Genomic DNA, 19,578 nt, shown 5'->3' with positions numbered 1-19,578 from the left:
CCCCGGGACGTTGTGACCCGCGGGCCTGGCCGTGCCCTCCCCGTACTCGGCGGGTAGAAGTCGGGCCCCTCCTCACGCCCGTCCTCCCCTCCCTCCCCGCGCGCTCGTCCCCTCCGTGCAGTCTCTTCAATGGGCGAACTTTTAGGGCGGCGTTAAGTTCCCAGCGGAGCCCCGGGAGGGCGCGGACGCTCCCCTACACCCCGCCCCGCGCGTCCCCTGCCCGGAGGGCCCGCCGGTCGCGGCTGCTGAAGCGACACCGGCACGTCGCTGGCTCTTGTGTGTCCGTGAGCTGGGACAGGTGTGTGGGGACTTGTGTCCACCGTACGGTGTCGCAGAGCTTCAGGGCCCGGAAAGTCCGTGTCACCGCGTGTCCTTCCCGCCCTCCTGGTCCCGGCGCCCCCTCGTCCGTCTCCGCAGTTGTGACCGCAGAACGGGCACCGCCGGCCCTTCAGACGGTCCCTGCACTGCTGTGCGCTGTGCGTCCCGTCGGCGCGCTTCCGCGGGCTCGGTCTGTCCTTGCACAACCGCGCGGTCCCGCACAACCGCAGAATCGTGCACAACCGCGCGGTCCCGCACAACCGCAGAATCGTGCACAACCGCGCGGTCCCGCACAATCGTGCACAACCGCACGGTCCCGCACAACCGCACAATCGTGCACAACCGCGCGGTCCCGCACAACCGCAGAATCGTGCACAACCGCACGGTCCCGCACAACCGCAGAATCGTGCACAACCGCGCGGTCCCGCACAACCGCACAATGGTGCACAACCGCACGGTCCCGCACAACCGCAGAATCGTGCACAACCGCACGGTCACGCACAACCGCACAATCGTGCACAACCGCACGGTCACGCAACAGCAACGGGAACCCCGAAACGACAACCCAGAAAAATAGGTTTTCTTCATCTCTTTACCTCGCGTCGTGAGGAACGGGCACTTGACAAGCAAATCTGGGCTCAGACGGTCCTGCGGGACCTTCCGGACACCGATGGAGCTTCGTAATCCTGATCCATCGTCTAGAAGAGGCCGCCGGCCTGGGAGCTGCGACCGCAGGCGTCGTCTGGCCGGTGCAAACAGTCCGCTCCGTCGCTTTGTTGTTACTCTGAAGGAAGAGGAAAGCAGCAGTAGCTTGAGCTGCGGTTCCACGGGCCCCGCACCCGTCCTCCGCGGTGGCCGCTGGCTGTTACCCCATGTCACAGCTGGTGAGACTCCCGGGACGCAGAGCCAGAGCACAGCTGACCTCGGGTTCCAATCCAGGCAGTCTTGACGCCACCATCCCCCACCCCCCAGAGCCCTGCAGCTTAAAAGTAGTTTTTCAGACTTACATTGCAGTGGTAGAGTTACATGTTTTAGCAATAAAACGTATCTGTAGGGCATTAAAGAATCATTAACTTTGTGTTGGTAACAGAAATGGGGAGAAGAGTCAGAGAACGTGCATGGCAGAAGCCTTATGTTTTTCTTGATTCTTGCTGCATGTTTTTAGATGCACCACCTCGGCCCAAGCATCTGCGAAGAAGTGGCATCCTCTTACACAGCCCGAGAAGGGCTTCGGAGAGAATCACGTGACCAGGACAGCCCAGACGTGCCGAAGGAAGCAAAAGCTTCCATTTCAGGACCAGTAAGGCCCGGAGAGCCAAAGACACTGACGTGATGAGGGAAAGTGATGTAAAATAATGTAAGCATGATTTCAACATCAAATAAATGAGGAAACATGGCAGTTACTGGCGGAACCACATCCAACCTCAGGGCTCCCAAAGTCTCCCCCTTCAGATCAGAAGCTCTGATTCCACCAAGAGTATCCAGCAGGACTTGTTGCTTCATTTAGATGTTCCTCAAAGCAATTCTCTTCAAGACAGGCAAGAACATTCTCACAGAAACAATATTTAACCAACTGAGCCACCTCGGTGTCCCTCAGAGAAGGAATATTTAAATCAGACCTTTATTTATTTATTTAAAGGTTTGACAAACTCTCTAAAAGATGAACAACAGGTAGGAGACCAATTAAGAACGTGGAGCACAATCACGGCCAAGACTTTGGACAAAGCGAGCTGGCCCCTCCTTGCACCCTCCGTCCGCTGCTCCCAGAAAGGGGAGTAGATGGGGCTCAGACTTACTTTACCGACACTGACGAGGAGGAACCAGTCAGGAGCCCAAGCCCCACAAAAGCAGAAGCTGAAGTTGGCAGCCCCGCCCTGCCCTAACCCCACAGGAGCGAACTCGCCAAACCTCTACTTCCTCCCGACTCACTCAGCTGTTCTCAAGCAGGAAATGGCCCCCAAGTGCTTTGGCGGTCACTGAGACTGGAGACAGCCTTGAGGAAACAAAATGGTGTGAACAGGGCAGGAACTCTTCAATCCAGAGCAGTTGGTTTCAGCCAACTCCAGTGACCACTCCAGGGTGATGTTAACGAAAAGAGAAAGGGGGTGGCCGTCGAGAAAAACAACTGGTGCCGCTCATTAGTCATCCCTAATCCGTAATTCAGCAAAATAAGCGAAGAGATCCAGCGGGATCACCTAGGCCCAGCGGGTCAGGTGCTGAGGAGTCTCCTGCGGACTCGTGACGGCATCCACAGGATCGCCTCACAGTGTTCTTCCTTCCAAGGCTCTTGTTCTTCAGGCCTGCCTCATGTTCCGGCCTCAAACATCAGCCTCTGAGGGAAGCAGAGGACTGTGGCCAGAACCTCACCAACACTCCCTTGTGTTTAAAAAAAAAAAAAAAAAGGTTGCGAGGCGAGATCCAGTACAATACAGAAGTGTATCCATTAGAATCTGTACTTCAGGGTCTGCCTATCTGGGTGCTCCCTGGTAAGAGTTTTCCTGTAAATTTTGCCACCAGCCACTACCCACGCTCACTGCCACGTTCTGGTTTCTGGGATCAAAAAAATCATTTTCACTTTTGCTGCGCTACCCATCTATTCACCACTGTGACAACCTCCGTTAAGTAGTGGACCAAGTTCTGTTTGAAACGAGATGTCTTGTGTGGTGAAACGAACAATAAAAAATTAACAAGAACTACAGTGTTCTCACATTACAAAGGTAATCTACTTTGTAACGTAATTGGCAAGGTCAAAAAGAAATAGCCTTTTCTTAATGTCCTTAAAAAGATTTAACCAAAAGGGGCGCCTGGGGGGCTCAGTGGGTTAAAGCCTCTGCCTTCGGCTCGGGTCATGATCCTGGTGTCCTGGGATCGAGTCCCGCATTGGGCTCTCTGCTCAGCGGGGAGCCTGTTTCCTCCTCTCTCTCTCTGCCTTCCTCTCTGCCTATTTGTGATCTCTATCAAATAAATAAATAAAATCTTAAAAAAAAAGATTTAACCAAAAGACTTATAAGTAATGTTTAGAAATATTTACAATATAGACACACAAATCATCCCTATAATGATACAGGCTAATGCACACTACTGAGCCTTTGCTATGTGCCAGACATTTTATACATATTATTAATATATTTAATAATATTTTGGGAGTGGGTTTTCTTATTTTATGGAAAGTTACGGAGCTGGGATTTAAAACCAAGCCTTACATGAAATAACTTCTTCTATGAAACAGGTTATTTGCCTTTAAAAGTGCACTTCTTTAGTTATCTAAGTGGGTAATTGGATTTTCTTGAAGGCTTTGTAGTTCAGTGATAAGTGCAACGCCAGGTTATTTAATCCCTAATGTCTCATTGTGGTGGGGGCAGTGAGGTCCGCTGGTGAGGAATAACTTTGTAGTTTCTCTTGGGAAGAAATGCATCCCGAAGTAGGTTAATTCAGCTCAGCTACATTATCTTTTTAATGATAGTGTGAACACTTTCGGTTTCTGTTCTAAAGAAGTTCCTTTCAGGTGCAGCATACATCTAAGTAGCTGCCTGAATTCATTGTTTGCTCAGCTGAGAAAACAAAACATTAGTGGCAACTGAACAACTCAGAATTCATAAAACAAAATTATTTCTTTATTGGCAGATTAATCTCATTATGTATCCTAATCCTCATACTTAAAGGGATACTGTAGAAAAGGCTACAAATCACAAGTCCAGCTGGCTGACCACATTGCATAGGATCAGAAGTCCTTTCCGAACTGTGTGTCTAGAGAACGTGCTGTTTGCTGAGGTTTCTTGTTATCCTACGTGGCTGTGGAGGGAGTGTTCACGCGCCACCGCAAATTCCTGTGTTGAAATCTGATCCCCAACGTCAAGTGGAATTTGGAGGTGCGGCCTTTGAGAAATGATTAGATAAGAAGGCGGAGCCCTCAGGCATGGGATTGGTGCCCTTGGGAAAGAGACTCCAGGGAGCTCCCTCACCCCTGTGCCCTGGGAGGTCACAAAGGCAAGAGGCGTGTCAGTGGACTAGGAAGCAGGCCCTCACCAGACACCCAATCTGCCAGTGCCTGGACCTTTGACTGCCCAGTCTCCAAAGCTGTGAGAAATAAATTTCTGTTGCTGATAAGCCACCCAATCTATGGTATTCTGTTCAAAGAGTCCAAATAGGCTAACACATGTGTAAAAATAAATAACTCAGTTATAATTCTAAAAACCACCTCTCCTGCTTTCGGAATCTTGGTCCTCAATGTGCTCTAGCTGGCCCAACAAGAAGCAGCTGGCCCAACAAGTTAGCAGTTTCTGCTAACATCATTCGTGCCTGACCTGTGTTGCAGTGGAGGGCTTGGTGACCCTTTATGGAAGTTTTCCTTATACTCTTGGCTTATCTATAGTAAAAATAAATATTTCTTCTTATTTTATAGCATTATACAGCTTACACCCTTTCTCTCCTTTCACACACAGAAGAAACAGTCACTGCTTCTGTACAAACCCCTAATTCAGATCATTTTCCATGTGAACATAGAGAATCCCAGTTGGAAGAATGTTTACAGATAATGGACTCTAAGTCCTTCTTTTTGTTAAATATATATATATATTTTTTTCCGCATTTCTGGGTATATATGCCCAAAATTGTGAATAAGAGTAACACTACAGCCTCTAATGAATTAAGGTTCTCAGTGATTTCAGTAATTATCATTATAGGCTGCTAATATCATGACAAGGGGGACAACAGTCAAAACAATAAAATCAGAATCTCTAAAGGTGGGACTTAGGCATCGGTGTGTGCTAAAACCTCTCAGTGTACCACCAAATCAGATCCATAGCAGGTTAGAAGAGACTTTTTTTTTTTCCCCAGAATATTTTCTTTATTTTCCACATACCTGTTCTGGAACAGTATTTCCCTTATTCTAGCTTGGGAAATCCTGCACTGAGATGAGCTTCTAGAAGTGGAATTACTGAATGAATGCATAGTTAAGAACTCTGACAGGTATTGTCAGTTGACATTTTAGGAATTTTGAAGAGACTTATAATCCCGTTTGCCCTCTGTATGCTCATTAAACATGACATATTAATTTATCCAACAAGCTTTTATTGAACAACTACAATGTGCCAGCCCTGAGACTGCGTCAGTAAAATAGTAATAATAATAACACAAACAAAGTCCCTAACTTCACGGAGCTTGCATCCTGAATACATAAAATTACATAGTATATCAGAGGGTAATGAATAGTGTGCTGGGAAATGAAGCCGGGGACAGGGTAGGGATTCAACAGGAGGGACTACCGAGAGTGGGCAGGGAAGTGACATTCGCACAAAGATGAAATGAGAGGAAGGGGCCATGGAAGACCTCAGGCCGTCTGTCCTCTCCCAGGAGCAGTAAGCAGACGGCGGTGACTGAAGCAGGGGGACAAGCAGAGGGTGTGAAGGATGCGAATGGGGAGGGGGTGTCACAGAGGAGGACGCTGAGTTGGACTCCGAGACGGGGGTCTGCTGGAATGTTCTGAGCAAAGAGCCAACACGCTTATCAGACTAACAGGATCGCTCCGGCTGCCGGTGCAGAACAGAAGGAGCTAGCTGGAGTGGAAACAGTCAAAGATGATCGTAGGAAACCACTTGAGACGCTGTGGCTTGCCCGAGAGTGGGAGCGCGGACACTCACGAGAGGTGGTAGGTTTCTACATCCATTTTGAAGAGACAGCCAACAGGTTATAAGCAGAGTTTGGGAAAATGAGAGGAATCGAGTAGACTTCTAGACTTTCAGTCTGAGCAGCTGGAAAGAAGGTTGTCGTTCACTGAAACGGGGAGACTCCCAGGGGGACGGCTGGGCAGATGTGGGAAGATCCGGAGGGCCACATCAGACATGAAAAGCCACGAGGAAGGAAAGACGTGCCCCGGCAGCCAGTGAACCGAATGTTTCCAGGAAGAGGGGGTGGTGATGTTTGTGTCAAATGCTGCTGATAGACCAGCGAGATAAAATCAAGGGTTGATTATTAGGTTTAGAAAAAAGGAAAGTAGTGGCTGACTTTGACAAGAGCAGTTGCCCCGGAGTTGGTGGGGCTGAGAGCCTGAATGGACCGAGTCAGGGGCTAGTGGAAGTCGAGGACGCGGAAACGGTGAGAAGTGTGCCCGGCGCTTTTCTAGCTGCAGAGTGGAGCAGAGCAGGAGGGCAATACTTCAGAGGACAGTGGGACAAAAGAGGGTTGTTGTTTTTTTAAGATTTTTAAAATTTATTTGACAGAGAGAGAGCACAAGCAGGGGGAGCAGCAGGCAGAGGGAGACGCAGGCCCCCCACTGAGCAAGGAGCCCAACGTGGGACTAGATCCAAGAACCCTGGGATCATGACCTGAGCTGAAGGCACTTAACTGACTGAGCCACCCAGGTGCCCCGAGAGAGACTTTTTTTTAAGGTGTGAAAAATCGTATCATGACTGTGGGCTGAAGAGAATGTTCAGTAGGTAGAGGGAACTTCTGGAGACACAGCCTTGTCCTTGAGTAGGTGAGGGGGGAGGGAGGGAGAGACCCTGTGGAAGGGCTGGTGGGAGCACACAGGATTCCTCTGGAGCAGCCCAAGGCAGATGCTGGGGGTGGGGCGACATGACGGCATGTGTGGACGTCCCCTTCTGGCTGTTACTGCTTGCTTGCTTGCTTTCTATTCAGTTTTTTAGATTCGATTAGCCAATATAAAGCACATCATTAGTTTTCATGGAGTGTTCGATGATTCATTAGATGCATATAACACCCCCCGCCCATCACATCACGGGCCCTCCCTAATGCTACTACTTTCTGAGTGAAATAAGCAAGATCATCCATGTTGGGTGAAGATGCGGACAAGATGCTAGAAGACTGACGTGTGGAAGAGGGTATGAACGAGTTGTCGGGGAGCGTGGGAGAGGGAGTGAACTAGGGAAATGGATTACAGTTTTACAGCAGGACTAATTGCTCACGTGAAGGCAGTCAGTAGGAAGTTTAGGGTTAGAGCACTGCACATAGTGCATTTTTTTCTTAAGACACATTCATCTGTGAAGATCTGGGCACAGACTAGGCTGAGATTTGGATCTAACTAGTATTGGAGTTTTGCCAAGTGATAGTAACCCTGTTTTTTTCAGTGTGTGTTGTACAGATCTTTCCTGGTTTGTGATTTGCCTTCTCCTTTTGTCTCTCTATATTTCTTTGAACTATAGTAACTTTTTATACGGTCAAATCTGTTGTCTTTTTCCTATGGCTTCTTCCATTTTTTTTTTTTTCCTTGAGGGAGCCTTTCCTCAAGAAGGGATGATATAATCTTTCTTTTATACCTTCTCCAATTTTTTATGATTGAATTTTTAACTCTTTAATCTATTTGTATATATGCTGTGATGCAAAGTTCTAATTAAATTGTCCTCAAAATGTCCTTCTTCTCCACATTAATTATTAAAGAAGCAATTCCTTATCCTTAAGTTTGTAATTTCTTTAAAATATGTTACCTTATTATCTTTCTATATTTTGTAAGTTCTCATTCCAGGTTATCACTTTTTTTTAAGATTTTATTTATTTTTTAATAGAAAGAGACACAGAGAGGGAACACAAGCAGGGGCAGAGGCAGAGGGAGAAGCAGGGAGCTGAATGCGGGGCTGGATCCCAGGACCCTGGGGCCATGACCTGAGCTGAAACTGAGCCACCCCGGTGCCTCGGGTTATGGCTTCGAAGTCACCAATTCATCTGTATAAAGCTGTAACTATGGCGTATTTATAATTCTTCAGCATCTGATAAGGCAAGTAACAGCCTCCAGCCTCTTTTTTATAAGTAGTCTTTAACCCTTCTTACTTATTTTTCTAGAGAATTTTGTCATGATTCAAAAACAGACTCCTCTTAGGGTTTGTTTGGAATCAAAAGAAGCCCTAAATCTTAATTTGGGAAATACCACTTTCTTTATGATATTTAAGTTCCCCATTCAGGAACCATGCTCTGATCATCTATTCTGGTCTTTTAAATTGTACTGGGTTGATTACTCATTCATGTTTTTATACACTTCAAATCTCCCTGAAATATGGTTTTGCTTTGATTTTGATTTTGCTAGAGTAATTCCTCAAGTAAATTCCCCAAAAAGAAAAGCAGAAGATAACTTTCTGATACTTTACAGAACCAAGGAATTTTTTTTTCTCATATACATATGACATTTGGGGCAGGTATAGAATCTTCAGATTGTAATTTTTTCCTCTTAATATTTATCGCCGGGTCCAATGGATAGAATATTCCTTGAAACAGTACTATTGAAGGAAAAAAATGGAAAACAACCTAAAGGTCAAAAAAGAAGAGATTTATTAAATAAGTTAGTGATGAATTAGTAGGAAAATCTATCACCTATTTTTTAAAATGAGGTAAATATTTGCACGTGATAAAAAAAGATTATGTGGGGAAAATGGGAGCCTGCATAATATGTATACTACGATTAGATTTTTGAGAATAAAACCCTATCTGGATATACATTGGTGTATCTATTTTCATGTCTGTTTATCTGGAAGAACGCACATCAGGTATTAACAAATCACAATGGATATTAAAATTAATGTGTGTGGGAAGAACCTCCACTTTTTATTTTATATACCCCCAAGTTATTTGAAGTTTTAGAATTATATATTATTCTTAAGCAACAGGTGTACAATTTTGTCCGGCCGATACGCACGCGCACTTCACCTTTTTCCATCCCTAAACTGCCAACCACACTCCCTCCTGCAAATGCTGGGTTAGGTGCCTCTTCCGGGTGTTCCCAATGACACGCGACACTTATTTGAATTATGATACTTTTCGCTTGTTTTATAATCGCCAACTTATTTATCTCTTCTTTCCAGGTAGACTGAAGAGTCCGGTACTTTCCCTATTTTGTCATTTTCGGTGACACCTTGTGACGTAATTGTTGAGTAAGTGCCTGTTCAAAGTGTCTATGAATCAAAGGAGAAGGTGTTATTACCTAGTTCTCTGGAAACTAAAAGGGCAGTGTTGGGAAGGCAGAAAAGGGAAGCGATCGAAGCAGGTGAAGAGTCCTGGGGAAAAGCAGCCAGTCCCCTGTGGGAGTGATTCCCGTCCCGGCCACCTAAGCCGTCAGAGGGACCGAGGTGGAGACTTAGGGGAAAGCCATGCAAGAGCGCGAAGAAGGCGACCGGCCTCCTTCACTGGGGGATTCCACACGTCGACGGGAGCGGATGATGTCAATGTCTTTCTCCGGCGACCCAGTGGTCACATACCCCATGCGGGCAGGATACAGAGGAGCAGCAGGAAACTCTGAAGAGAACGTTCAAACGCAACTAAGATGAAAGCAAGAGAAAGCACCGTTTGCGTAACAGGGAGAAAGACTAAGCTGTCCCAAAAATGAAACCAAAGAGTGTGCATCTACATGCAGAGGCTTAAGTAACAGCGAAGTCCATATCCTTCTCATGCTACAGGAAGGTGAGCAACCGCGCTCGGCAGGAAAGCCGCCCCAAGGTCACCTCCCTTCCACGTGTTATTGCTCCGCTATTACCTGGGGTGACGCTCCATCCTCGTGGTCAGAGTTGGGCTGGGGCACATTCCGTCTTCCAACCTATGCAAAAGGAAGAGAGGAACTCGAGGCAAGTGGCTTATCTTCTAAGACAGAAGTGACCCAGAAATAACACCGTACTTCAGCTTGCATCCCAGCAGCTAAAATGTAGCCCCATAATCCTATCTAGCTGTGCAAAGAGGGTAAGGATGTTGTCTCTGGCCAAGTAGCCATGGAGTCAGTGTCATCAGTTTCTACTGAACACAGAAAATCCAGACTTTAGAGAAAAACTAGGAGTTTTGCCACATAAAGAAATCAGATATGGTGCTCATAACGCCCGGAGACAAGTGATACTCTAGTGGCCGTCAAACGCTGGCTTAAGACAACGAAGGAACTAATGTACGTGCAATGCAAAAAGCAAGATCTTTGCGGGTAATTTAAAGCTAAAGGGATTGTTTTTAATGATGAGATTATGTCCTTTCTGTTTTTGACGTTAAAATCTAATGATACAGTGGGGATGGTAGATAGCATTTTAATTCTTTTTTTCCTTCTTTTCTTTCTTTCTTTTTTTCTTTTTTTTTCTTTTTTTTTTGTAAAATAAAGGTTGACAATAGTACCTCAGTATTCTCATTCTCCAGTTCGTGTATGTGTGCTTGTTGAGATTTTACTGATTCTTGCCATTCTGACGTGGGACCAGAGCTCCGTCAGACCACCAAGCACAGAGGCTCCACGGAGAGGCCAGGATAGGATTGTTCTTATAGCCTGTTCTTCCTTCAACAGGAAGAGGACAGCTCGTCCACAGGTGAGGTTTTCCGAACTCTCCCCATGGCAGCCACCATCATCTCCCTCACCATGGCCAGGTAGGGTCCCCTCCTCTGGGCTCCCAGAGTAATCTTTACATGGTTCTGCCGTAGCATTTATCATCCTGCATTGTATTAAAGGTTAACTTTGCTCCTACTTGAACATGAGCACCTCGAGAAAGGGACCCTGTGCCCACTGAAGGTACTAGCTCTCCTTCAATAGGAAAGAAACATCTGTATTAGTTTGTTAGGGCTGCCCCAACAAAATACTACAGTCTAGGTGGCTTAAACAGCAGAAATGTGCCTGGTCACAATCTGTAATCTCAGATGATGGTGTTGGCAGGACCAGTTTCTCTGGAGGCCTCCTCCTTGGCATGCAGACGGCCTCCTCTTCACGGTGTCCTCACATGGTCCTTCCTCTGTGCACATGGATCCCCGGTGCCTCTTTATAGGCCCAGATTTCCTCTCCTGAAAAAGACACCAGTCAGATTGGATTGGGACTCACCCCAATAGCCTCAGTTTTACTTAATCACTTCCTCAAAGGCTCCATCTTTAAAAACAGACACATTTTTTTAAAAGATTTTATTTATTTATTTGACAGAGAGAAATCACAAGTAGGCAGAGAGGCAGGCAGAGAGAGAGAGAGGGAAACAGGCTCCCTGCTGAGCAGAGAGCCCGATGCGGGACTCAATTCCAGGACCCTGAGATCATGACCTGAGCCGAAGGCAGCGGCTTAACCCACTGAGCCACCCAGGCGCCCCCAGACACATTTTGAAGTACTGGGAATTAGGACTTCACCGTATCAGTGTGGGTACACAATTTCACCCACAACAACATCTTTATGATCCCTGCTGATTATAAACCAATCCAGGTTTTTATTTTTAGTCAACTTAAACAGAAATACAGAAGTAGAAAGTCAAAATCTCCTTTTACCCCACTCTTCGTGATAGTAGCGCTCAATAGTTAGACGTATTCAATGATTCTGGAATGAACGAGGGAGTGAGTGAGCAACAAGGTGGTCCCCATATTACACCTGAGAAAAATGACACACACCAGAAGACCAGGCAACTTTTTTTTTTTTTTAAGATTTTATTTATTTAGTTAGAGAGAGTGAAAGCTCTTGCTGGGGGTGGGGCAGAGGGGGAGGGAAAGAGAGCATCTGAAGCGGACTTGTCGCTGAAGCACAGAGCTCAACACAGGGCTTGATCTCACCATCCTGCAAACATGACCTGAGCGAAAATCAAGGCTACGAGCCATCCACATGCCCCAAGGCCACTGTCTTAAGGTCATAAAACCAATTTACCATAGGAGAACCCTAACCCAGTTCTACCAGTTTCTCATCTAATATTCCTTCTACTATCCTTTGCTACTTTTTTTTTAAAGATTTTATTTATTTATTTGTCAGAGAGAGAAAGAGCACAAGCAGTGGGAGCAGCAGACAGAGAGGCAGGCAGAGGCAGAGGGAGAAGCAGGCTCCCCGCCAAGCAAGGAGCCCGATGTGGGACTGGATCCCAGGACCCTGGGATCATGACCTGAGCAGAAGACAGTGGCCTAACCGACTGAGGCACCCAGGCATCCCCCTTTGCTACTTTTTACATTTATTGTAATTATTGAATAAAGACTTGTGGTCCTCATTTTTAATGTCAAAGTGGGTAAGCTGAAGATTTTATATTTCTCTAAAAGTGACCAAACTCAATACTTTAAATGATTTTAACTTACATTTAGCCTTGTCTGAGGATCTTTTTGTAGCAAGAAACAGATATGCACTCAGACTAATTTTCAGGTATCTGTTGCTGCTAACAAATCTTGTCAAAATTTAGTGGCTTAGAGGCACCTAGTGACTCAGTTGGTTAAGCATCTGACTCTTGATTTCAGTTCAGGTCATGATCTCAGGGTCCTAAGATCAAGTCATGCATCAGGCTCCCTGCTCAATGGACAGTCTGCTTGTCTCCCTCTATCTCTGCCCCTGTCCTTGTCCTCTCTCTTTGTCTCTGTCCCTCTCAAATAAACAAATCTTTTTAAAAAAAACAGTGGCTTAAAATAGCAACTACTTTATTTGTATGATTCTGTAGGCTGGTCATCTGAGAGGGATTTCTGATGACCTCGCCTGCAATCGATTAATCAAGGTCTCTTACAGCTTAGACTCTGGAACTCAGGGTTGCTTTTGTCACATTCTGTTGGTCAAGGTCAGTCACGAGGCCAACCAGGATGCAAGGGGGTGGGGATACAGCCTCAGCCTCTCGATAGAAGGAGTGGCAACATCGTATTGCGAAGATGCATGTGGATACAGGAAAGTGTGACTCACTGGGGGCCTTATTACAATGTTTTCCCACAGCTGACATTTCCCACAGGATAGCATTCGGCTTGCCAGCCTTCCTGTGATGCCCACGGCTTCCTTTAAACAAACTGAACAGTTCTCATGGTTTCACGCTGCACTGTGTGACTCTGCCAACCGGCTTCAAGAAGTCATACCGGAAATTAGCACTTACATTAGTTAAATTTACGACTAACTTCAAGTGAGATACAATCCCACATGGTCGGGTTTAAAAGAAGAAATTTATTTCTGGCTTTCAGAAAGTCCAGAGGTAGGTTCTTCAGGATTGGCCTTGGCCTTGAATTATCTGGCCCCTTCAATCTTCTCCTTCCATTCCCAAGGTTGCCTCATGATCCAAAGCTGCCAGAGCTCCGGTTGTCACAACTAATCCCACCCAACAGGGTGGGGAAAGGGGAGGAAACATAAAACCCACTCCAATTAAGGATACTTCTGGAATTTGAAAACCCAGTTTCCTCCTATATCCCATTGGCCTGCACTTAGAGAGCCATGCTTGTCAACACAGGGGTTGGGAAATGTGTGCTATTTCTGGTGGCCTATACCCCGCCAGAAATCAGGGATTCTCCTGCTACAAAATAAGGAGCGAGCAGATACTGACCGATGATCGCAGTCTGTGCCACAGGGCTTGACCCAAGGTAGATATCTACACACTGTCTGTGGGCATATAATACAGCCTGGTAAGAGATGCATTATTTATTACCTCACTCCTTCTGCAAACATAGTACACATTGTGTCCTTTGTATGTGCTAACCACTGTTCTAGTGACTAAAAATAGGGCAGTAAACAAAGCAAAGTCCCTGCCTTCATTTAGTTATACTGTAGCTGGAAAGATACGCAACAAACAAATACGCAATATAATGCAAAAGAGTGGTAAGTGCTGTGAGTAACTCATCGAGATAAAGGCATAGGTAGTTAAGGCATGTGGGTAGTAGGGACAGTTCTTTTAGATAGGTGACATGTGAGCAGGGACCCAGTTGAGGTAAGGAACAGCCCTGCAGATCTAGGGAAGAAAGGCCAGAGGCCGAGGGAACCGTACGTTCAAAGGCCCTGAAGCAGGAGCTCGCTTGGAAAGTCTGAGGAACAGCGAGGAGCGGGCGGAGCGAGAACGGGGGAGGGGGAACGGCAGGACAGGAGGACAGAGACAGCCAGAGGTCAGGTTCTAGTAAGTCCTGCGGACTAGGCTGTGCATCAGACACCCCTCCTTCGGGAGTCGGAAAGCGAAGCGGCCTCACGGGTTCTCAAGATCACACCGTCAAGATCTCTAGACGCAGAGTCGCCAGGACCTACTCGCGGCTGAGATACCAACGGACACAGAGCAAACCCACAAAGCGGGGAAAAGCTCACAAGGCAAAGTCTGGAGGAAACAAGGTACGAGCTTCCAAGAGTCTCGTCCCAGGGGAGTCACACAAAGGGAGCGTATTTCCTCCAGAAGCCAGCTGTGACGACAGCTAGGAAATTCGGCCTCCCAGGGAGGCTGATGCCCAGGGGTTTTTCCTGAGGGTCGGTCACCCGGGTGTCCTCGTCCTGGCGTGTGCCAGCTTCCTGGCTGCCAGAGGCGGGCACGTGTCCAGCATGAGCCATGCTGTTGTACAAACAGCTCGGGCAGAGCGAGCTACTTCGCCGTTGAACGAACGGTCGGAACCTTCCGGAAACCCAGGCTTTCAGATGGTGGGCAAGGGCCAACCTCGCTAGCAGGGCTTTCTAAGAAGCGAAGTCCCGGGCCGGTTATGAAGTCTGATCTGCACCGAAGCACGCAGAGACGCTCCAAGCCCCCTGGAGTAGGAGCCGCGAGACCACAGGAGACCACGCAGGCTGCGTGAGCTCCTGGACGCAAAGAGTCAACAAAATTCCTGAGACAAACTGTCCCGTCCGTGGAATGTGGAGTTTTAGTTTTAGACAAACTGAGAAGTAGCCAGCGGGCAGCAGTACAGGAGGAAGAAGCCGAAAGGAGAGAAACTGGGTCACGGGCCTGGAAGGGTGACTCGTGCGGGCAGAGCGGGTGCCCGCCTGGGTGACCACAGGCGCACAGTGCTCTGGGGACGCTGGAAGGGCTCTGTGATCCGGAGGCCCGCGAACGGGGCCTTCCTGACGCCCGATCACTCTGCGAAATGGTTTCCCATTCTTGCCTCCTGATGTCCGTTTGGATCTTTGTAGTAAATTCCCATCACCAGGATCAGAGACATTTCCTGCAGAAACCCCAGCTGGGCTGGGCTCCTCGACGTTCATACACCTGGGTTTTCAGCCACTGGCAGCACAGACGTAAGGAGGGAAACTCCTATGGTGGCCGAGGGCTCAGTGGCCAGGTGGGTGAGGGACCAAGGCCCGCAGCACGGCCTGAAGGCCTCACCTTCCTCCGTGAGGCCCTGTTCTCGTCAGCGCGAACCAGACACAGCCATACTCAGACGCAAAGTGGACTTTTAAACTTTTTAAATGTTGATCCTGTTTTTCACTCTGTTTAGAATTTCAGGGCTTTTCATCCTCAAAAAATACCTAACCACGAATGCTGTTTGCATTATCCCCGAGGCCTCCCCGACGGCCTCCCGGACCGCACTCCCCCCAGCCCGCCGCAGTGACTCCTTCCCTCTGCACTGCTCTCTCAGCGACGGGGACATATTTCTGTTGTAACAATCGTAAAACATATTATAATCGACTGTTTAGGCATTTGTTCTGAAACAAATTATGTTCCTAGCATAGTGCTTGACAAAGGGTAATTTTTAAATAAATGTATATTTGGTGAATGAATGAATGAACGAACGAACCAAGAAACAAATGCAGGGAGTCACATTTTGAAGCGTCTGATCCAGGATTTAAGGCCAGAGCTCCTTCACCAGGACACCTAGTTCTTAATTTTCATGCTTGAAACAATAAACTCTCTCATTCACTGGGGTGCTTATTATTTTCTAAAATTGTATTGGTTTTATGTTATTTCTCTGAAGATATTATTACTTTACAGATGTTAAATAACCACCTTAGCATTGATTCTAATGATTTTCCTAGTGAAAATAAAATTCTTTTTTATTTTCTAATTATGGGAGGACTTAAATATACCCCATCCAAAAAAGGATATGCTAGATATACTCAATTTTGTAGACTCCAAGGATGTTTATACAAGAGTAAACACACAGACTTGCTCTCCTGTTATGAAAGTATTTCCTATCACTAATGCCTTATGGATATACGCATATTTTTAATTAATTTTTCAAAGGGGGATAATTTCAAGTAGTATTGTTTTCACAATCCACTACTTACAGCACTGAAAGTTGAACTGCCTAAAAGATTTTACGTAGAACCAATTCTAAAAGCATAACCAGGAACATTGCAAACGTTAAATTGAATCTAATGTTGTTACTCTTTCTGCAAGATCTCTTCTGATTAATGGTCTTTTACAGTCTGATAGTATATTTTATAGCTTTCCTTTACTTCCTTGAGAATTATTAGAATCAAGACCTTTTTAAAAATGCTTTGATGACTGCTGTAGCTAGCTGTTGTTAACACACAAGGGGTTTCAAGAACTAAACAAAATATATTACCAGAAATTGAGGACAGATTTTTTTTCAGTAGTATCATCTGCAATTGAAGCTAATTAGAATTAATTTCCAGTTTCCAAGATTAGTCATTGAAAAGAGGGTTTACAAATAGGTGTGGATGAAGTTGGGGCATTGCCTGTTTCTTGTGTGTATATGCGGAGAGGGGGTTATTGCTGTGGCACCAGAGAAGGAAAATTGTGTTTGGGGAGCATTTTCTTTGATTCGGGCACTTAACACACACTTTCATTTTATCATTGCAACACTCCACTGAAGTCAGACTCTTCTCCACATTCCACGGATGGGACAATGTGGGTAGGAGAGAGGCTCCCGGCTCGACCACTGCTATTCAGGTGGCAGAGACACAAACTTTGGAGTCAGACAAACTTGGTTGTTTGTGTCTCTACCACCCAATACACAAGGCCAAGTTATCACATCACAAGATACAAATAGCTCCGTATCAATGTAACCTAGTCCAGATATCATCCCTAAAATGGAGAGACCTGCTTAGGGATTGAAGTTAAAAAAAAAAAAAAGAATTGAAGAAGGGTCAGCAAATTACGGCCCCAAACCTGTTTTGTAAATAAAAACTTATGGGACGGGTGCCGAGCCCATGTTTGCCTCGTTGCTGACGGCTGCTTGTGGCCACAAGGACAGAGCTGAGTAGTTGTGACAGAAATCATATGGCCCACAGTGCCCAAAATATTTACTATCGGACCTGTTACAGAAAAACTGCACTGACCTCTGGAGTAGAAGCAATGTCCAGTGCTGTCCCAGGAAGATGGATTCAACGTCAGGGGACCGTGAAGAGCTGTACTCCTGCAGAGGTGTGGGGGGTCTGCCCCCTCCACCTTCACCCGGAGGACGTATTTTATAAAATGAGTCAATTCTTCTTGCCCTAACCTATTGCCGTCGAGGAATCTCATCACAAATACTATTCTCTAAGTTCCACAATAACTGAAAACATGGATGGAGAAAACCCACATAATATCATTGCTGTGAAAACAGAAACGAACAATGAATTAGAACAGAAATGGAAAACTAACAGATATGCAAAACTCTCCTAGACTGGTAGAGGCTGTCCATCCCCGAACCAATCAAACCTTCATAAGGGAGATGGAATTCAGGATTGGCTTAAATTAGTCGTGGCCACTTGCAACTCAACAATGTGATGGCTTGTACTAAAGATGGGGTTAACAGGTCCGGCACTATATTCAAGACAACGAATGTGATTTTCTGATGAAGGGTCTACTAAGACACCGCATGGAAAGATACAATCTTAATCAAAACGATACAGCTTGTCCTTATTATTTTCCCATTGAACACTCACTGAGTCAACTGAACATAAAGGCCAGATACGTTCATCACAAAAAAATTGTTTAAAATTTCTAAAGGGTCATTCTGGAAACTTTTGAAATTTCCAAACTTGAGAAAAACAAAAAAAAATGTACATTGTTTTTTGGCTTTCTTCTAATGCCATTGACAGACATGTCATTTCCTATGCATAAACACACACCCTGCAAATTACCATATGCCTTTTCTTTATTTCCCTCTTAAATAAAAAAATTAATCCAGCTTATTTATGAGAAAAAAACACATTGATATAATTAGTCATTCTAAAGGTCCTAAAGCGTGTCTCAGGAGTCATCCCTTTCTTTTCTTTTTTTTTTCCCCCTAAATATTTTATTTATTTGTCAGAGAGAGAGCACAAGCTGGGGGAGCAGCAGGCAGAGCGAAAGGGAGAAGCAGGCTCCCCGCTGAACAGGGAGCCTGATGCAGGGCTCCATCCCGGGACCCTGGGATGATGATGTCAGCTGAAGGCAGATGCTTAACCAACTGAGTCACCCAGATGCCCCAAGTCATCCCTTTCTTATCTCTGTTCCCTAGTCACCCATTCTAATGTCCTTGAAGTTACTATTTTCTTGTGGACCATCTCATAGATAATCTGCCTTTATAAGCAAATATGTAAAAATAGTCTTTCATTCCACCTCTTTTCACAGCACCTGTGCCTTGCTTTTCTGCAGTGATAATACATCTTAGTAATCTTCCCATAGTGGTACACAGCTCACTCATTCTTTTATAGGTTTTCCTGATATCCCACTGATGGGTGTATTATAAGTTATTTGATCAATCCACTATTGATGGACATTTGGACGGTTGCCGCCCTTTGATATTACAAATGCTGCATTATATAAGCTGTGACATGTCATTTCACACATTTTGGAGCATATCTGTAGCATAAATTACTGCCTTTTCTTCTCGCACCAAAATTTCATTTCCACTAGAACAATGTTTGTATTGGATGGGAAAACTCACTAAAACACTTTCTTCTTTTTTTTTAATTTTTACTTATTTATTTTAGAGAGAAGAAGGGCGTGCATGAGCAAGCATGGTGGGGAGGGGCAGAGGGCGAGGGAGAGGGAGACTCTCAAGCAGACTCCCCGCCGCGCCAGGAGCCCTACATGGGGCTCCATCTCACATCCCTGAGATCATGACCTGAGCTGAAATCAAGCACTGGAAGCTTAACCGACTGGGCCGCCCGGGTGCCCTGCACTGAAACACTTTAGCCTTCTGTGTGTTTTATATAAAAGACTCACTCACTTCGTAGATTGAAACTATCTCCGAATCGCGCGCTCTGCACACGGACTCGCGCTAAGCCTCGGCTGCCCGGCTGAGAACAGTCACTTCCCTAGAGCCTCGCCTGTCGGGCAGAACTACCGGCAGGGACACCTCCGGGACAGGACAGCGCTGACGGCCCAGGACACAAGCCGAGAGCACCACCGGGAAGACGAGAGACGCAGAGCCCGAGGGCCCGGCCGAGCTCACCAGCAGACGCAGCCGCTTACGCACAGGCCACAGAAGCCTTCATCCCCCCGGACGTGTCGGGAAGTCTCCGGTTCGGGGCCCTTCTGGGGAGGCCTGCGTGTGTCCGAAACTTTGTAAACCTTTCCGGTTAGAGTTCTCCAGGTTGTAATCCCCAGGATAGTCCACTGGTTCCCATTAGCAAGGGCCAGGAGAGGCGAATGCTTTGTTTTCTAGTTGTTTTCTAGTCCAGGGCAGCAGGGCAGAAGCCAGTAGACCCTGAGCCAGTTCCAAACAGTTCACTTAGTGTGCACGACACGGCCCCTCCGG

General features: G+C 46.3%; 1 protein-coding gene across 1 annotated transcript; it reads right to left on the bottom strand.

The window, feature by feature from the left end:
• Positions 1–360: 360 nt before the first annotated feature.
• Positions 361–10,406, bottom strand: LOC122903462. Its single transcript, XM_044244341.1, has 2 exons — positions 9,794–10,406; positions 361–1,102 (listed from the first exon to the last, which is right to left on the bottom strand). The coding sequence occupies exons 1-2, from the start codon at positions 9,838–9,840 to the stop codon at positions 361–363; spliced, it is 789 nt and encodes a 262-aa protein (XP_044100276.1). The 5' UTR covers positions 9,841–10,406.
• Between the last annotated feature and the right edge of the window lie 9,172 nt (positions 10,407–19,578).

Source organism: Neovison vison, chromosome 3 (genome assembly GCF_020171115.1).
Source record: "Neovison vison isolate M4711 chromosome 3, ASM_NN_V1, whole genome shotgun sequence".
NCBI classification, from domain to species: domain Eukaryota; kingdom Metazoa; phylum Chordata; class Mammalia; order Carnivora; family Mustelidae; genus Neogale; species Neogale vison.
The sequence above is the reverse complement of the archived record's forward strand: the minus strand, read 5'-3'. Positions and strand labels throughout refer to the sequence as shown.

Coding starts and splice junctions, on each gene's coding strand:
- LOC122903462 (XM_044244341.1), bottom strand. CDS start 9,840: ATGTGCCCCAGCCCAACTCTGACCACGAGGATGGAGCGTCACCCCAG. Junction 1,103..9,793: donor AGGATGGAGCGTCACCCCAG/GTAATAGCGGAG, acceptor CTCTTCCTTCAG/AGTAACAACAAAGCGACGGA.